At 43.2% G+C, this 20,473-nt stretch overlaps 1 protein-coding gene across 1 annotated transcript in view; it reads right to left on the reverse strand.

The window, feature by feature from the left end:
* Nucleotides 1-15,049, reverse strand: part of irs4b (insulin receptor substrate 4b) — a 30,505-nt gene extending 15,456 nt beyond the window's left edge. Inside the window, exon 1 of the mRNA XM_082528140.1 lies at nucleotides 10,117-15,049. Within this exon, the coding sequence (XP_082384266.1) occupies nucleotides 10,117-14,323 (4,207 nt within the window). The 5' untranslated portion in view covers nucleotides 14,324-15,049. The remainder of the gene's footprint in view (nucleotides 1-10,116) is intronic.
* Nucleotides 15,050-20,473: the final 5,424 nt, after the last annotated feature.

The raw sequence follows: 20,473 nt of genomic DNA on the forward strand, positions 1-20,473 counted from the left end.
TTCCACTTGAGTAAGCACTGCAGCTCGTTGGTCTTGTGAAGCTTAATCACTGCCTGCGACTTTATTTATACTGCATGATTCACAACTTCATTAATAATCGCCACTTTATAAATAATTTTAACCCCCCCCCCCAAAAAAACCCCCCAAAAAACAAAACTGTTTCCAGCTTTGACGAGTTGCAACAGCTGCTTGCAGCATGCAAAACATAGGGACAAAACCGAAGTAGACAAGATGGAAATGACATTTGATTAGGCTTCTGTCAAGCTGTGCTGCAGCTTTCATTAAAAACCGATTTGAAAATGTTCTCAATTAACTGTTTCTCAGATGTGCAAAAATATTTTCTTGAAGCCAAATGTCGAAAAGATATTCTCCTTCATGTCACATAAGATAGAAGCATATTTCAGATGCTAATTCAAGAGCACATTTGGATTGTGTTTTGCTTAGAAAATGGCTAATAACCATTTTTCTCTGTAGGGACCAAACAAAGAGCTGCTCTAAACTGATATTTAAAGCTCCGAGAACCACATCTTTCAAATCTTCAATGTTGCGAAGTTAATTTATTAATTTCCACTCCCTATATTTATTCCTGGACTCTACTGGAGTAGCTTTTTGTGTTTACAAGTTCAAAATAATCCTTTTTTCTCTTTTATTGCAGGCTTTGGGTTTATCCACTGTTTGAAATGAGTAATTTTAGCTCACTTTCCCCTGATTGGTGTTCAGAGGTCTGACCAGCAGACAGGTGCTCTCATAATGTGTCTTTGTCTCTAGATGCCACAGTCACCTGTAGTTGCATGGAAAAAGCCAACTTATCTGCAAACACTCTGCAACTACTTGCTAAGTGGTAGGTAATCTGAGGAATGTGACACAAACCAGAAACTGAGGCCTTTTGCCTTCAAAGTAAAAGCTGCGGCTTTTGAAAGTTGTTGGCTTCAGCAGTAGCGCACAACTTTTACTGTGGAGATGAACGTCGTTCCCCGTTCTGCATGACACGTTGTCATGCTTCACTGCCGCTCGACAAGCTCGAGCTGGTAAGTGTTTGCAGACAAGTTAGCATCTTCCACAGTAACCTGCTAGTGACCAAAGTGTTCACAAGAAAATCTCAAAGTCTTTTCTTTGGGGGAAAAACCGTTCCGTCAATACTTGGAACAGAACAAACTTTCTGGGATTTTCTGACCTGGATGATTGAGGATGCATCCAGACATCTGCAGGGAGCTTTCTGGTGCAGGTCAGTTTCACCCAGCAACCATTCAGAGACCAGTCTCTTCACCTGTATTGCTCAGTCCTGAGATGACATCCTTGCTCTCACTGACATCATAAAGAGCCAAGATTTTGACTCATAGGGCTAACCTGAACTTGTACTGATAGAAAATTATAAGTAGGGCTGTGTGATTACTTGAAATTTTATTTAAATTACAACTTGGCTTTCAACAACTATTAAAACAGGCCAGCTGAGATAAGATAGTTCATAGTTTGCAAAAAATGATGACCTTGTTTTGTCTTTCATCCCCACCTCCATTAAAAGCCTAAATTCATCACACACCAGGTTCTCTAGCTCAGTTCACATATCTCTTTCTTTCTTGTTAACTTTCAGGTGATTTACTATTGAATTTCATTTTTACCTTCAGCAAATGCACTATTTTTTACCTAAACTCTCATAACATTTGCTAAAACCCCATATTTAAAGACTTTATTGATCAATGGGAGCTCTCCAAGCAGTCATTTGCCCAAAGTTTGAGGTCCACTTCCCTGTTTCTCAACAACACTGCCAGCTTTATGTTCCCAAGCCTCTTAATGCAGACCACCCATGCTCAAAGCACATCTATCATTTCAGTCCTGTGAATTACAGTGCTCATCAAACGGCACACGTTATTTTAAGGTTATTTATTTGCCGAATGTATACTAAAACAGGCATAAAGAGCAAAGAGTCCAGCCTCAGGGGGCTCTCAAAGAGCCACAAATACTTTCCTATGACAGTCACAATGGCAGCTTAAAATCAAAATTGCCTTGTGTGCACGCCTGATGCCTAATAATTCTAACATCTGTGGGAATACATGTCTGGCCATTTAGGATGCAGAGAGACCTCTGCCTGCAACACACAGTAAAAGAGAAGTTGGGGGGGTCCTGTTACGAGCAGAGCCTCATACCGGCCCATAAATTCATGTCAGTCTGGAAATAGACCTGTAAATATAGAAGGGCACAGACGTGGAGGTGGGAACGAGAGAGGAAAAGGGCATCTTACTCTCCCTTTCCGTCCGATAACTCTGCCTCGCACTCTGTCCAGCCCTTTACCACCTCATCGGCACTTGGCTGGGAGGCGAGAACAAGGAGAAGGAGAAAAGGGCAGCTTCCCACTGCTGTCACAGACATCTAAAAGTCACTTCTGACAGGTTTAAGGGCACATCTCTCTCTCGTGACCCAACTTTCACAGCATTTAAAGATTTGAATATGATGCATATCAGAAAAAAAAAAAGATATATATAAAAATTTTAAGAAATTTAAGACCGACTTAAACCCAATTTCCCTCGGGATGAATAAAGTATTATCAATCAATCAACTAAAACTTCCTCAGGGTTAGAGACAGCTTGGTTTAGTTTCTATCGTCTGTCTGAGGCTCTCGTTGCACAATAATAAATCAATGTTGGCTTTTAATGTAGGCTGGCATGTCTAAACTGCCCGAGGTGGAACTAAAGTGCAGGCAGGTGTACGTGAGTTTACACGTAAGGTTTTAGAGGGGTCGGTGGTTATGACATACCTACAGCTTAGAGTTAACACAGACGCATAAATCCCCAGTAATACTGCTGCTCAGTTTTGGCGGAAAAATCATAACCACAAAATCTTGATTATTTAACCCTCTTTTCAGTAACAAAAGCCTTGCTGTTACTGAACGCAGGTGCCTGTTTTTTTTTTTTTTACCTTTTCCCTTTGAAAACAAAGCAATGAAGCCACCAACCAGCTCATGTTTCCCACCAGAGGGAGGACCTGGGGCTGTACTACGAAGAAAACTGAACATATCCTTTTTTATACCCATACCATCTTTTTCCTGATCGGGCTAAAATAAAGCTGCATTCAAATTCAGAAAAGTGAATGCGACTTCGAGCAAGTACAGGAGAAACAACTGCTGGTGACAGGAAGTAGACAGGCGAGCCCAGGTGAGCAATTGAAGAATGAGAGTGCTGATGAGGGTGAAGAACACTGTTGACTGACATATGACTTCATAGTAAATACATTAGAGGGTTGCCAAAGCAACTGGAGCCTGGAAGAAAGCGAAACGCAGCTTTACCCCAACATCAGCAGTCAGCGTCAATAAATCAATCGAGGCTTCAATCTAGGCTAGCAGTTCGTTTACATGAAGCGGGGAGGTGCTGGTGATATATGACCGATCGGAAGCATTGAGGCAGGGCAGCTGATTTTACAAAGCAAGAAAAAAAAACTATTATGTTAGAAAAATGTGAATAGTGGCTAAAGTAAGAGGACTCTTATAGTGTATGCACTCCAATAGCTTTGGTCAGTAAAGCCCCAATCACCAAGGCCTAGAACCAGTCAGCAATCCCCAGGCAACCACCAGTTGCTAGGTACAGATGTGGACTCCCTAACACCAACACCAAGTAAATGAACATTTGAGTTTTAGATGTTCAGCAGTTGTTTGAGGGTGCAAGGGTTTGGGGCTTGAATTGATGAGGTCGTTGACCAATTAGTTGGCCTATGTGAGTGGGCTTTAGGCTGGAAGTTATAATAAAGTTTTGCCAAATTGAAGGAAGGAAGGAAAGCCAGTCAAAATGCACCTCTATCAATAAGACATAGGATGGATTACAGCTGTTATTTGATTACATTAACCTCTTAAGCCCCAACGGGGTTTCTGAGCTTCCTGCTCGAAAATGTAATGCCCAAATTTAATTGATTATTTCTCTGCAATTACAAACTCTGTCCTTACAATCTTGGTATCAAAATAAAGCTAACACTTGTGAGATTTCATCAGAGGTGTAAATATTGAAGCAGATATTACTGTGTCAAAGTTACTGAGACTGGAACACAGAAAAAGTAAGTCGATTTTATCCTTGCCTAATCTTTTTTTAATTTTTAGCATATAACCCTTTTAAAAATATGCCTTAGTTCACATTTGATTCCAGAAATTCAGTAACCAACATATAAACATCATCTGTGCAAAGATTTATGTTTCTAAAGTGAAACAGTGAAAAATTACAGCCCTGTCAATACATGAATATCCAGACGTTGTACAAAAATGTCAAATTTTGGCACACAGTTCTTCTGTGCATTTACATAACTGCTCGTTTAGTCATGGCTTGTTTTCGATGCGTTTGGTGGTTGTAGAAATGGTTTATATGACATTTTAGCCGAGATTCAGAGGTTTCTGTGGATACTACACATGTCTGGACTTATATTTCTCACCCCGTGTTATAACCGATTAAACGTGATCTCCTTTTTGCCCCCAGTACCGGGGGCGTGGGGCTTAAGTGGTTAACATTTAGATGTGCATTAGACGGTTTTAGTGAGAGCAACTAAAGATTAAATCACTACTTTTCTTTATTGATGTTCACAAAAGAAAGAGATAAACTTCCTACTGGTCTCTAAAGACCATCCCACTACCTTTTCCTATCAATGGAATAATTTTTTTTCAAAGATCTGATTGATTGGTGACTGTAGGTGATGAGCAGATTAGGTGTGCATCATTTGTTGCTATGGTGACGTGAGTATAAGGTTAACTACCTTCATTACCGAGAAGGCTCTGAGCTTCAGATCTTGCCTCACACCACAGGATTGTGACAGACAATGAAACCTATATGAAGTTGAGATGCTGCAGAGCCTCTGGTGAACCACTTTTTTTTTTTTTTTTTTTTTTTAAATCAAAAAAGCATATTTGAGTTCCAGCATCGAAAATGCGATGACTTTGGTGCTGCTAAATGTGAATTTGTGGACAAAACAATTAGAGGAAATTATCAACAGATTTCCCAACTTAAGCATTATTTCCTGCAGATTTTCCTTTACCCCAGCTGATCTAAACACGCCTAATTTGAAATATTTATAGCAACATTACACAGACGCATGCAAGACTTCCTCACCAGCTGGATGAGAACCCAGCCTGATTCTCCACCTCCTGCTCCTCCTCTGGGTCAAGGATCCAGGTGTGCCTCTAGCCGCGCAACACCACAACTGAGGGGAAGCGCATTCCTGAGTGATGATGATGCGCTTCCTCTCAGCCCTGCTGTGTGTCTTGACATGCCGCTGCTGCAATTACACCACCACATCAAAAGCTGCCTGCAATGACTCAGCGCTTACAAGCACACGCGCACCTACCTAGATGCCCGGCACAGACTGTAAACAAGCCAATACACAAGACTGTGTGTCAGGGATTAACATTTCCGATTGTTACCTTGAACTGCATGAACTAACACACACACACACTATTGATTAATGAACCTGCTGGCAGCAGCTGAAAACACAGCACACACAGACAGACGGACAAACTCAAATAGGACGGGTTTGAGTGTCAGTTGATCTCCCGTGTCGGCGAACACAGATTCAGCAGTGAATAACCACACACAACGACGATAAACAAATGAATCAGGCGGCGCTCTCATAGAGTCCTGACTCACGCTATTAGGGAAAAAAAAAAAAAAAAGAACGAAAAAAAGGAGGTGATTGTGGGAGGAAGTGGGTGCAAAAAACTGAATTAAAAGAGAAGAGGAAAGAAAAAGGGAGAAAAGGGAGATCCTCATTTACAGACATAGCCTAACTTTGTGCTCTAAGTGTCAAATGTTTTCTCACAAACTCAACCCATCATCCTGAAATCCCCTGCAATGCATTCTCATCTAAAACCTTTCTTCTGCGGATGTTCACCTACACCTACTGGAGCTGCTTCACAAAGAGCTGTAAATATGGAAAACATAAGGACTTAACGAATATGAGCTGAATCATTACTTAATATTACTGCCAATCAACTTTTAAACAGGATGTCTGAGGACTTCCTTGGTCTATGATGACCTGGATAACTGAGAACCTTCACAGACTTTTAACAGGAACCACAGCAGGAAACAAAGACATTCACAACTGATCTGATCTTGGCTGAAAAGCTGGATCAGGTATCAATGATAATGCAGTTTGATGTTCCACGTCTACTTCACCACACAGCACACCAGTCAACAGCAGCAGAGCTAAAGTAGGTAACAGCAGAGGGTCAGCAGTAATATACCCCAAGCAGCTTTTTAAAACTGTAAATCAGTGACCAAGCTTTGGCTTCTCCCTTTTCTGTTTACTACACCCTAACCCTTATTACTATTTATTATTAATATTTACAGGAGGTAATTTTTTTAAATTGACAAGAATAAAACTGTCAAATTTATGTTAAAAAATGAAATTTTATGTAATGAAACTTGCACAATTTCCAGAATGTACATAATAAGACGCAAACTGATTACAAACAGAGGCAAATATATTTACAAAAAGAATGGGAAATTAAAGACAAAAAAAAAACTTGTAACTATAAGGAAAAAGAAGCCAAATTTACTAAAAAATAAAATAAATAAATAAAATTAGAAAATACATTAAAAAAAATATCTGAATATCTGGAAAAAAAAAACTTGCAAAAGGTAAGAAAAAAAATTGAGGAAACAACTGATTGATTTGATGAGGAAAAAAACAGAACTTGAAAATGAACAAGAAAAAGACATTTCTAAAAAGAAATATGAGGAAAAAAAAGAAGATAAACTTACAGTTAAACTGACAAGAATAAAACCTTGACATTTATTACCAAAAATAGGCAAATTTTAGAGGATAACACTGGAAACCTTATACCAAAAAAGGGCAATTTTATGAGACAAAACTTTATCCAACGTTAATAAAATAATAACTAAATCAAAGCTACTACCAAAAAAAAAAACACAAAAAACCCCCAAAAAAAACCATTGTGTGATTTTGCAGACACTTTAAGTTACTTTGGAAAGAAAGTCAGTTACTCCCAGGGTCAATCACTTAAATTAGGGCTGCTCGATTATGGCAAAAATGATAATCACGATTATTTTCACTGAAATTGAGATCACGATTATTTGACGATATTTATTTAACCCTTTAAGACCTACTATGGAACCAAGTCCACCAGAGCTTATATTATTATTTTTTTTTTTTTTTTTTTTTTTTTACATGCTGTAGTGCCATTTGTGGGAGCATTTCAAGTTGCTATACATCAATACAACTGTTATAGCCCATATTTTAATAATATGTATGCATTAAGTCCATAGTAATTACATAAATTGCAAAAAAGTGCAATAAACTACAAAAAAAATTGAAAATCGCTTTTGTTTTGTTTACATATATTTCTACTTGGAGAAATTTAAGAGGTTTATCCCTCAAAACTTTAAATACAATAAAGTTGCAAAAAATAGTTTCCCACCACAGGAAATTTATTTTGAGTGTCTTCATAGTTTTATTTTGGAGATACACCAATTTTTATATACTGCAGGAAAAACAAAAAACAATCCTATGATGCAAATTTGCAAAGAAAACAGCATGTGCCTCATTTCACTGTGGGAAGTGTTACGAACAGCTGATAGGATCGGCAAAGCGTGTTTCTGGAATATTATGTTTTTGTTCCTGCAAGCGCTTTTTATGCAATTTTTGCAAAGCTATATGTGGAAGGAAACCGTGACGAGGACAAGCTGATGGCATCAGATGTAAGTACAACTCCTCCGGTTTCATATGCAAAACAAATTATTGCGCTAGCTTACACGGTTCAGGTTCTACAGGGATTTAAAAATAGTTACGCAAAACGGAGCGTGCTGCTCTGACCGGCTTTAAAGGGTTAACAATGACTTTTAAAAAATAATATAAAATAGTGTGCAACACCACTGAAGTTTTTTTTTTTTTTTTTTTTAAACTCTCTTTTCAACCAACGGCAGTCACTCTCCAAATAACTTCTGCTCAGCTTTCCGAGCTTCCCTCGGGTCCTCTTAATCAGCGGTCTCCAACCTTTTTTGCGCCACGGACGGTTTATGCCCGACAATCCGGTTGTTCAGTCTGACGTCACTAGCCGTGTCTGGGTCTAAACTCCGCTGCAGGTCCATATATCAAACGATCACTATGGCATTACTGAGAGTTGAAAAACTGTCTAAAGTCTTTCATCTTTAATAAAATGATCAGCGTTCTGCTCTACCAGGTGTAACAACTGAGTTCAACATCCAGGCATCCATGAAAACGGAATTTATGACATTTAACGGAGTTAGAAGTTAGCAGGGAGTTAGCTCGCTAGCTTCTATCTAAATACAATATAGCATGTCCTGACTGCGGGGTTTTGGAAACAAATTAAAACGTACAGCTCTGTTATCACTTCCAACATAAATGAAGACAGAAAACTAAACAGCAGTGACGTTTGTAGGGTTACTGAAGTTTGGCTAGCTGGTATATAATGATGTGCTACGTGACCGCTAGCGACACAGCTATGTTAGCATAATATAAACAAGCTAACTTTTTTTCCACTCGATAAAAGTTAACGTGAGTGTTCTCGGTGGTCAGGAACAAATGTAATCGCATGGCAGGATGCTGTAAAAGGACCAAACTTCAGCCAGGAGAACAACTGAGATAATCCATCCACAATACGAGGTTAGTCATTCATATACTGCTGCATGGGCTGGGCTGTAGTTACATCCTAAGGTTTTAAAAACTGAGCTTAAATAAATGATTAGCGGTAATAAAAGCCGAGGGAGGTCAACAGTGGTCGCTGACTGTTTTAGGAGCTTTTTGAGATCAAATAGAAGAAAATACATAACATTAAACATGTTAACAACACAAAAGCCATATTAAATGCAGACTACTTTAGACCCGGAAGTAGGATTCGTCGCGTCATCACTGAACAACCGGATATTTTCACGGACCGGCCTTTAAGGTGTCGCGGATAAATGAGGGAGGGGCTAATAATCGGCTCAGTCATTTTTAATGATCGTTGAAAGCCCAGATCGTAATCGTGATTAAAATTCGATTAATTGAGCAGCCCTAACTTAAATGAAATGCTAAAAGGTTCTTATAACAAACCCATCACTGAGGCAGACAAACTGCAAGCTGATTTTCATTTAAACAAGCTCTGACCTGAGCCAACACCACAGGTCTCTGTGCAGCTGGCTTTAAGACGACCGTGCAGGAACAGCCTATTTAAATAGAATATAAACAGAATGTTTTTACAATGTTTAACCTCAGCTATTAAATTCTACTCAATTTTTAGTGCTTTCTCACATCAAGTAATCTAGTGATTATTTTTCCTGTCATTTTAAACAATCATTTGCCAGGAACATCCCTAGTAAAAACATGTTTCACCGAGTGACTGCCAGCTTACTAGACTATAAAAAAAGGTATTAAGTGCATTGTGCTGCCACATTGAGTGTTCCTGTTGGCACTGGATTCCTTCGTGTTTAGTATAAATAAAAATAATTTTTCATAGATGTTGAAAAGCTTCTCATGTGACAGCCTTCCAGCAGACAAAAGAGTTTATACACCCACACATTAGTACACTCTGCATACATGCTGACACAAAGAAAACAGCGGCACGTGCACAGACAGGCAGAGAGAGACACACACACACACCACCACCACCAAGCTACAAAGACAGGAAGTCTGAGGCATTTTTGGGTGATTCAACCCACACTTGACCTCAGATAAACCCTCCCGTTCATTCAGCGAGCTAATCGTCTACCAGTGTGTTTGCACACAGCGTGCGCAGACCTCAAGATGAACTGCATATTGGTGCCACTTCCTGTACGAGCACTGTTATAGCCAAGGCTTCAGCTCCCTGGGCAGATGCCTTCAAAAGACGCGCGTGAACGCTGCCTTGTCAAGATCACAGAGACTTGATTCAAAATAGATTCACTGGAGGAGCTGCAAATTGATACAATGCAGCTAATAATAGCATCCAGCACTCAACGGTTATTTTGGATTTCAGTGAGAGGGGGGAAAAAAGAAGAGAAAAAAAAAATACACTTTTACTCACACATGAAAGATCTCACACACACACACACACACACACACACATAAACTTCAGGAAAGAAAGTGAGCATGTGCAGAACAGAAATTAGTATCTATAACACTAACACAAAATCATCACTTATGCTGACTCACCCTTGGTTGTTGCAGTGACGCCGTCTGATTTGGTGAAGTCTATACTGGCGTAGGCTCTGTTCTCTGGCAGAGGCACCATCCCCCCTGCAGCCGCCACCACCGATGCTGTGCTCCCACTGCTGCTACCTGCTCCCGACGTCACAGCTCCCGTATTACTCCCATCCTCCCTCAGCTCCAAGGCGATGTAGTTGAGGCCGTTTTGATAGCCAACTGACATGTTCCTGCACATTCTGCCGGCTCCGGGCTCCGTGGAAGAGGAGGAGGATGCTGCTGAAGTCCTGGAGGCCGTGCCTGTTTCTGTGGTTCTTGCCGGGGCGTGGTGAGCTGGAGAGTCACCCAGACCCTCCACAGACATCCACACACTGTCAAAAGACGCCGAGCTGGCCCATCTAGACGCCTGTCCCTCCGTTACATAAGATCCGTTGGGGGCCAAGGGGTTAGCAAGGGTGGGGTGTGTGGCCGAGGAGCCAAGACCTCCACTAGGAGGCGTTGAATTAGAGGAAGAGGTGGAGGAGAATGTCTCTGAGCTGTGTCTTCTTCTGCCCTGGGGATCAGCTCGAACCACCTTGGGCTCCATCGGCTGCGTTGGCGCCCTATCTGGGCTCGTCGGGGGCAGGGGGGGAGAAATGGATGAGGAGGTGGTGTGGGGAGGGTGGCCATAACGCCCCTCTATCACACAGAGATGCTGCAGCATGGCTGTAGGGCTCGTTTGTGTCCCGTCACCTCTGCTGAGGTTAAACGTCATGTCTGTGTAGTCGTCCCCAACTGGCCTCCAGTGACCTCCGACCTGCACTCCAGGGGAGGCCACCGCCCCGGGATTGCTAGCCAGTGGTCGGATATAGCTGGGTGGGTTCCATGGGGCAACTAGGCTCGGTCTGGGTGACTGGTTTTTGCCCAGGCAACAAGAACTATCCTGCTGGTCCGCTCCTACCTCCACACTCATGTAATCCTGAGGAGGGGAGCGACAGTGGTCACCGGATCCCAGGGAAGGCGCTTCGTCTTGGGCAGAGTGAGGGTAGGCGGGTGGCTCTTGCTGGAGAGGGTAGTGATCACCGAACTCTATATTAATATACTCTCCAGGACTGGAAGGCCCTTCAGAGGAGCTGCCAGTGGCAGGGACTGAAGTCAAGGTGCCTGCAGATGCTGTTGAAGGATCACTAATTCGCAGCGGTCCGTGGAAACTTCTTCGGCCTAAAGGGAGGCGGTTGGGCCTCACAATACGGCTGTCAGCCATTGCTGCAGTCGTATGGTGAGCGCCATAAGGCGGAGGTGGGTGAGAGGGAGTGGAGGTGCTACTACCTCCCCCACCCCTCTTTTCTGGTGTTGACACTGAAGATGTGGCGACTGATGAGTAGACTGGTTTAGCAGGAGAGCTCATAGGAACGTACTCCCCATACTCTTTATCTTTCTCTTCCCTTTCTCTGCTGGGGGCCTTATAGGAGCGAGGGAGAGAGAAATAAGGGCTGTAAGGCTTTGGGGTGTTCTCAGGTGTGCCAGTTGTATAATATCTGCTGCTCCCTTCATTTGTGACCTTGCGCCCCCCAGCACTACTGTACGACATGTCCATATATTCCCCATTCTCGGGTCTTTCTGCAATGCTGTCGCTTGCACACGCCCCAATGAGGCTGGAGCTGCTGTGAGGGCTGGGAGAGGCCTGCACTGGGGAAGGGGAGCTGCAACTCCCCCCCGGGAGCATCATCATGTAGCCGTGGGAATCGGTGGAGGATTGGGATTGGAGCTGGGGGTGATGATGGTGGGCTGAGCGTGTAGCTAAAGCTGGACTGTGAAACTGAGGAGAATGGGAGATGTGGTGGGAGTAAGAGCTGGGTTGCATAGGCATGTAGTCAGGGGGAGTGTCCCTCGGCGACACCGCCACGCCACACATCATAGGCATATAGCCGCTGTCTTCCTTGGCGGAGGAGGAGAGGGGAGGGCGTTCGGAACCGGCCTCCGTTCGGGAGAGTGTGGAGGGACGGCTCTGCTGGCTGTGTTCGGAGCAGGAGCTGTAGTCAGAGCGCAGTGAGGAAGAGGAGGACGACGGCCCCCCACGGAGCAGGCCGCTGCCAAATGGCAACACCACATCCGATCCCTCATCCAGTGAGAAGTTAGTCTGTGTCATTTTCTGATAGACTGCCACTCCGGTCGCGCCACCAGTCGGTCTGGTAAAAGAGTGCGTCCTCCTCCTCAGTGATGATGAAGAAAAGCGCTCATCCTCTGTTGTTGACGTGCTCTCATCCCGCGGCGTGTCAGCTCCACTGTTGTTTCCGGAGCCCGCATTGGTGCCAAAGACCTCCCGGTTCCAGCCCATGGCCATGTAATCATTTAAACAGTTCTCTTCTCTGATTGGTGGGGTGTTGCCAAGAGAGTCTGGTGTGTTGCTCCGCACCCGGAAGTAACGGAAGTCACCTGGGCTGGAGCCGTACTCATCTGACGAGTTGAAGCCACCGTCTGACGGGGAGCCGCATATTGAGGCGCTCGATGGGCGGGTGAGCGTGTCGGAGACGGAGCCGTGGCCGCTGCTGGAGGAGACGCTCACGGGGCTAGTGGTGGAGGGAAAATGGGAGACTGGCAACGAGGCAGAGCGGGCATGATAGGTGGATGTTGCCCCTGGGATAGCTCTGACATAGCGTCCGCTGCCGGTGCTTGTACCAGCGTTTCCTGTGGCGACGCCGCTCCCACTGCTGCCGCCACCACCGCTGCCCATATCCTGACGACCGTGATGGGCCCTCACAGTGTTTAGGTGAACCAAACTTCCAGTGGCAGAGCGGAACGGCCGGTTCATTGTGCCCTCGCCCTCACTGGATGTCCGAAAGCGATAGCCACTAGCCATGTTGCTTTTAGTCGACGGCGGCGTGCCAACCACGGACTCTGTCCTCGACCGTCGCTGCAGCCCAGTCTGACTCGGCGGAAGGTTGCCCAGGTGGCGCCGCGTCGTGATAAAAGGCATGTGATTGGAGCCCGACGACTGACTCTTACTCCTCGGCCGAAACTCCGCAAACGCTTTCAGCGCTTTCATCGTTTCCAGGATGGTCTCATGCATGTTCTGGGCCACAACAGAGTCGTCCACCTGCATCCATATCTCCCCAGGCCCGATGGAGGAGGAGCGGCCCACCTCGATGAAAAAGAAGCTTTCTGAATGTCCGCAGCGCCTGATGTTCATCAGCTGCAAGTTGACACAGGGCGTCTCAGAGTTCAACTTAACGAGGTGAATGGTTTTGGTAGAGAGGCATAGCCGGTAAACACCTGTGAGGTTTTTGGTTTGACCCAGTCCTTTGGGTTTTACATTCACCTGCCACACCTCTTTAAACACAGTACCAGGGGTGACCGTACCATATCCATCATCTAAATCATCAGAGTCTAAGTGTCCTTTTTTGCCCTCGCTCATCAGCTCACTGATAGCCACATACCAGTCCTCCTGCTCCTGCTCATTCTCAGCCACAATGGCAAAGTACTCATCCTTGGTGTAAAGGGCAATGAGGTGTTTGTTTTTGGAATCCGCCCTTTTGTTCACGGTGAAGCACTGGTAGAGGTAAATCACTCTTTTGGGAGGAGAAGGGAGGACGGCTCCACCACTGCTGGAGGCGGAGGCGGAGGAGGCTGCCGCGGCGGCAGCAGCAGAGCGCAGGCTGTTCCTGAATTTCTTCTCGCTGTCGTAGTACTCCAGGCGGCTGGGGCCGAGGTGGCTGGCAGCCCTCAGCACGAAAAACCTCTTGTGTCCATGCTTTTGCTTTCTTAAATAGCCACACTTTCGTATATCATCCACCACGTCTGGGGTGTTTACGACGTTCACAGCTGCGTATACATGGCTGTTGCCAGCGGCGGGGTCCTCGGCGGTGTGTACCTGGCTGAAAGGCGAGGAGGAGGAGGCGGCGGTGGCTTTCCTGCCCGGAGACTCTGCGATGTTTTCCCCAGAAAGATGCTGCTGCTGCTGACAGTGATGGTGCTGCTGTTGATCCTTTGGCGGCTGGTGGTGGCTAAGGTTGAAGTGGTTTGACGGAGGTAAATGGTGGAAACGAGAGCCTCCTCCTCCTCCACCTCCGGCTCCTCCGCCGACATTAATTAACGGGGAAGGGGGTTCCCCGACCAAGCCGTCTCCGTTTGCGGCTGCAGCGGTGGCGGCCGCAGGTTTCGTCCCCACGTCCCTCTGCTGTGTCTCCACCATCAACATCGCTGCCTTGCCTTCCTGATAGTTCGTGAAATTTGCCATCAGAGAACACAATCAAAGGTCACTTTACTAGCAAGCTAATCCGAGCGGACCTAGACCCCATTCTTGTTTTGGGAGACGAGCTCCTGAGTCCGGCTAGGCCAGCTAACTGACTCACAAACACACACACACACGGCTCAGATTTGCAGCACTCACAAACCGGCTTTGCTGTTCCGTCTGAAGAAAATAGTCCCTTTTGCCCTCTCAGCGGCGAGGCAGGTACTCCAGCGTGAGCTTTGCTTTTTATTTTTTTTCACGAAATAAAGCCCACCGCGTGCAACATCACCACGTTCAGCCGTGTTTCTATAATCGGGAGGATCCAGCTAGCTCGGTTAGCACTGCTTTCCCTTCTCCTCTTGTACACATCTCTACGGGCCACAGCACAAACAACACATGACCCCCTGCGTCACCGAGCGAACGGGAGGAACAAAGGGGCAGAGACGGGCTCTGATTGGTCCGTCACTTTGACTGTCAGCCGTTGACAGAAGTCGAAACCAATCGGTGCGAGATATTGGAGCTTTGCGTCAATAACTTTGGCAAATCGCGTAGCGTGGAGTTTACTGAAGTTTTCAAAATAGGCGGTGACTTTCTCGGGCTTATCTAGAACCTGCTGTTGAGCTTTCCAGCAACTGTTTAGGTGTAGGAAACTGTTCCCAGACCAGCAGACTCGGAGTCCCCCCACCCGCGCGCTGTGATCAGACGAAATCTTGGGTCAAGTTCCATTTTTTTGGCTATTTATGTTAGATCTTATTATCAAATATTATACAAACTCAAAAAACAAGCGTAAATGAGCCATTACTGAGTAATTCTTGTAATAATCTTAAATAAAGTAATCTTGAAATAAAATAAAATAAGAAACCGAGGTTTTTATCAGTGGTATTAAAGTATAATTCAAAAACACTTGTGCAAATCTGTGGTTGTGATTCACTGTATTGTAACTGGAAATACTATATTTTGCACACCACTGTATTTATTTATAGTGAATAGCATATCTGGTTCATATGTATTTGACAGAAAAAACGTCTGTTTTTAAAGAGAATACAGCATGTGGAATGATCTCCACCTTAATTGGTGGCAACACTGGCCAGCTACTTTTACAATAATGAATTCTTAATAGTGAAAATGCATTTCTAATGTCACTGTGTTCGCCTGTTTATAATCTTAGGAAATGTTATCATATAGCAAATTTCACGCAGACGTGCAAATTATTTTTGCTTTAGAGTTGTTTTAAAAAGACAGATGTTCAGAAAAGTGGAGGAGACATTTCAAAGCAATGTGAGAAACAAGAAATTAGGCATTTAGTGTGAGTAACGTGAATGCAAAGAACAAAATTCGCTGAACATACTACACCTGCTGGCACCACACTTGCATTCCCTCTGACCCGAGATTGATCCTAAGATTTTTGCCTAAAGGCAGCAACTTGTCACTAAACGCTTATTAAGAGAGCATGCATGTGTGACAGCAGAACTTTAAGCTCCTGCAACAAACTTAGATAGAGTAATCAAGGAGGACTTTCCCCCTACGTCCCAGGGGCGGTATCTGTGTTCTTACACACTGCGGAGAATGCCACGCTCGGCTTTCTTAGCCTCTACTACACTTTGCATGTGACAATTTGCTGGAACCTTTTATCCCAAACACCTTTCAGTGTCATGAGCGGGATCATGTTTAGTGCAGCTGGCCCTGGTGGGAATCATACCCTTAACTCTATGCGGGGACCACCTGTCGGCCTCTGAATGCATCCCTTTAAATGGCAAAGACCTAAAGAAAACTCATGCTGCAACTCTGCTTTTGATTTTACAATAAAAAAAAAAAACAGAAAATATTGGACCTGTGTATATCTACAACATGTTTACTGTCACACATATCTCTTTAAACATCTCAAAACGATGCAAACACATTTTGAATATTCACCTGTTGCATTTGGTCAAATCAAACCCTTACAAACGCACTGGTGTAATCTATCCCCACTGTATGCCAGGTGCCATAATATTAATTAAGTAAAGTCTGTTTTTATAGCACTTTTCGGGGCTAAGAAAAGTCTTCATAGCAGTCACAAGAAGCTCTAAAGAGCCGGCTTGAAGAGAAGATGACATGCTTCTGTCATTAAAAAAGTTTGATGTAATGAAGTAATCCTTGACAATGTAACTATTAAGCTTCTTTTTAAAAGTATTCTAAATTTTAAAATGATCACAATTACTCATAAGTTGTAATTTAAAGCTTGCAATCCTGATGAAATGCTATCAATTACTGCTCAGCTGGAGCATGTAAACAAAGAGAACTCTTCTTCTTGTTTAATGTAATTTTTATGTTTCATTTTTAATCAGGATCATCAAATTAAAATGTTTTTCTGCTATCCGGTGTGATTCCTGCATGTCTGCAATTTCATGCAAGGTAACATTACATGGTTAGCGGTCACCGAGCTGGAATTAAACCTGCCAAATCTTAATTCTCCCAAATGAAAGAAAACTTGAGTACAGCTTGGGTACCTGAGCAATAAATTATTCTTTAAGCTGTGTTGCTAAAGCACTGTGCTTTCACCCTCTTATACAATCTATATGTGGAGGCTTTGGTCTTTCATTCTTTCACCTCTTTAACTTTTGTTACAGGAAAGAAGCTGGACGGCATTATGACAGCCAAGATATCAACCTGCAGTCTCTCGCACAATGGGGGCTAGCTACCACTCGAGCCTACAGGCAACCTAACTCTTCCCTGGGGAAATATCAGCTGCTTTTCAAAGGAAGGCCGGTTCTGCTAACCTCTGTCTGGCATGAGACTAGTCAAACCTGTGAAAGCCTCTGAACCCTGTCAACCTGTTAACTCTGCAGCTGTGAGAACACATGAACTTATGTAGCTTTACACTTTTTGCCCTTTTTCTGACTCATATACAACACAGAGGGAGGAAAAATGTAGAAATTCTCCAGAATCTCAAACGTTGTTTATTTGCCTCTCAAACACACAAAGTTCTCTTTCAGTTAAGGGTAAGAACATGAACATTCATGCACTGTGGCTGAGTAATGTTCCAGATAAAAGGTGTGGTCCATGAGTTTTAAGTAAAACAAGCTGTTTTGCAATTTTTTTAAAAGTCGATTTGCATGCATCTATCTGCAGAAGGCAGATGTTGTGTGGGACAACAAAGAGACTTTTACAGGTATGCTTTTGCATGCGCACAAGTGTCAGTCAAACCAGAAGCCATTGTGTCACGTTAAAGATGCAAATATTGCCCGTGTGCTTGCATCAGGGAGTTTATTTAGTTCCTGCGCTGACGTCAGTTGTCTGGGTTTGCAAATACACGCAAAACGGAGATTAGAAACTACGGCAGGAGTTGATTATTTCACACACAAGCAACCTTCCCCTGAATAAGTTTAATAGGGATAAGAGGCACCAATCTAAGTGTTTTAATAGAAATAAATAATAGTAATAGTAATAAATATTTGGCTCAAATGTGGCTATCATCTGTTGTTTTTTATGGGCTACATAAAAATATGCGAGGTGAGTCTGGCTGTGTAGACTCAGCCACAGGTCCACCTTATGTGGACCAGATGTCAGATGTGCTGTGACTAAAGCTTTATTTATACTCCTTTGAATCGTTGCACAGCTTGTGTTTCAGATCATGACATACGTTTTAGCATTACACAGAGATAACCCAAGTATATACAAAATAGTTTTTAGATGTGGATTTCATTCATTAGTGGAAAAATGCTATTAAAACCTACCTGGCCCTGCATGGAAAAAATAGTTATCAGTCTCTGACAAAGTGAATTAGGCTAAAAGATCTTAAAAAGCATGCCGAAACTGGGGCACGAGGGCCAAAATTAGCCGCGATTTGTGGGTTTTGTTTTGTTTTTTAAAATTTAATCTCTATCTATACTAAATAGTTATACTCGAAACCGAAAGGTTATTTGCATTCAATTTTTACATGAAGAGACACAAAACCCATAGAGGGCATCAAGCATAAAAAATCTGCCAAATCTGCTGTGGTGACTCCTTGTGATTAAAGGAGGAGCAGAAAGTAGCTTTCTTTTTGTATTTAAGGGTATTTTTTTTGTTTTTGATTGTTTTTTAAATGATTGATTAGGTTTATTAAGTGTAATAACAAACGCGACAGTTGCTTCCTGTTCAAACTATCCTTTCTTGGGTCTTTTTGGGGCTGAAATGATCAATAAATGTGTCATGCACATCTAGTAGAGCAGTTTATTCATCCCTGCCAAGTACAAAGTGCTGTGTGGCAAGACGCTGAACTCCATGTGTTCCCGCTGACAGGTGAACAAACAAAGGAAAGAATAGGACGAGCACAAACAACTATTTGGCTTGTTATTAAATGTAGAAAACATCGAAGCATTCAGAATAACAGAACTGTGTTGAAAATGTCCTTCATCATAAATCTGTAGCTTAAATATTGGTGCCTGCTTTGTTTCTCCTGTTTCTACCCTCTTGATGACAGGCTGAAGTGCTTTGTCTTGATTGACAGTTACCGTGATGGAGCTCCCTCTGCTGGACAGGACTGCACCCTGCAGTAAATCCTCTGCCGCTATTGTGGTTGTAACAAAGGAGCAGAGCCAACAAAGCTGAAACACACACAGAGGAAACACAAAGGAAAGCATGCTTCCCTTTGTTATCATCTCAGGCTGTTATTTCAGAACAAGCACAGTTGCGACATTGCTGCTGCTGCTGCAATTTAAACAGACACAGAGTCGGTGTATTAACTGAACTGGGAGCAAATTGCTGATATTCAGTTCTGCTTGCTTTAATGCTGTTTTGTGATATAAACAGTTGTGTCAAAGTGGTGGCAACTTAGTGTGAAGATAATGCTGAAAGTATAACACATTGGACCTTTCATCTCTGTGGGGTCCTGTTCAATGGAGACATAAACGTTCTTGCTCTGGTGCCTTTTAAACAATCGAATAAGAAAAAAAAAGCAGCCAAGTTTGCTGATTAAATGTGCTTTTATTTTTATTGTACTGGCATTTCAACACTTTTCCTTCTTTCTTCTTTATCACTCCAACTTCCTGCACGTCGTCCTTCACCACATCCACAAACCTCCTTTGTTCCTCTTTTCCTCCTGTTTGACAGCTACACTTTCAACATCCTTTGTCCACAACCCCTCCTCTGCACATGTGCAAAACATCTCAGCCTTGTCTCCTTAATTTGGTCTCCAAACCGTACATCACAGCAAATTGTCAGTAAAGTGTCGGAAAATAAAGACAATGCGTAACAAAACTGCGGTTCCTCTACTGTCCACTAGAGGCTGGTTCCAGAAGTGCATCATGTCCACCGACTCTCATTCTAAAATGCCCAACTTTACAGCGGAAAGGAACATTACATTTACAGCCTGGTTTGTGCTCTACACTAAGTGTTTTTTTTTATATTATTTGTCCATTTGAATGCTGGAATAAGAAAAGATTCAATATCTGATTTTAAAAAAAGGACCTGGGCTAAACTAGCACGCCATTTATTTGGAGTTCGTACATCAAAAACTGCTCAAAAAACAAAAACAAAACATTTTTCAGACATTCTAAGAGATTTTTGCAGATGGGGAACTTCAGATAACAGACACTGGAAATATTACTGAGTCTGGTTGCACTTGATCTTCAGCAGCCTTTCCTGTGCTACATCACATATTATTCACAAAAGGCTCCTGCTAGTGCTAACAGACACTTTACAAACCAGTGTGTGTCTATGACTTTGACCATTCTCAACAGACAAATTGTTGCTTCTTTGGAATCACACTGTTGTCCAAACTGTTGTCTTTTTCCCCAAACATCCCTCTGTTCCACATTTCCATGCTTTTGCTCAATGTTTTGCAGGATTTTCACTGACCTGATGTCAGTTACCCTGTGAGATAAATTTCCCTGGGGGAAGTGAAGCTTCTTGGTGTTAATCAGAATCAGAATCAGAATACTTTATCGATCCCTGGGGGAAATTATTTTTTGTTACAGTGCTCCATTATAAACCAACATTAAGACAAGACAGACAATACATTAACTAAGAATAGTACAATATATACATATATATACATACATACATAAGTCACTCATAAATAAATAGCTGGAAAAGAAACGTGTAGTTGTAGCAGTAACCAGTGTGTTAAGTGGATGCGTTGTACAGGGAGATGGCCACAGGCAGGAAAGATTTCCTGTGTCGTTCAGTGGTGCT

Source organism: Aulonocara stuartgranti, assembly GCF_965226115.1.
Source record: "Aulonocara stuartgranti genome assembly, chromosome: 3".
NCBI classification, from domain to species: Eukaryota; Metazoa; Chordata; class Actinopteri; order Cichliformes; family Cichlidae; genus Aulonocara; species Aulonocara stuartgranti.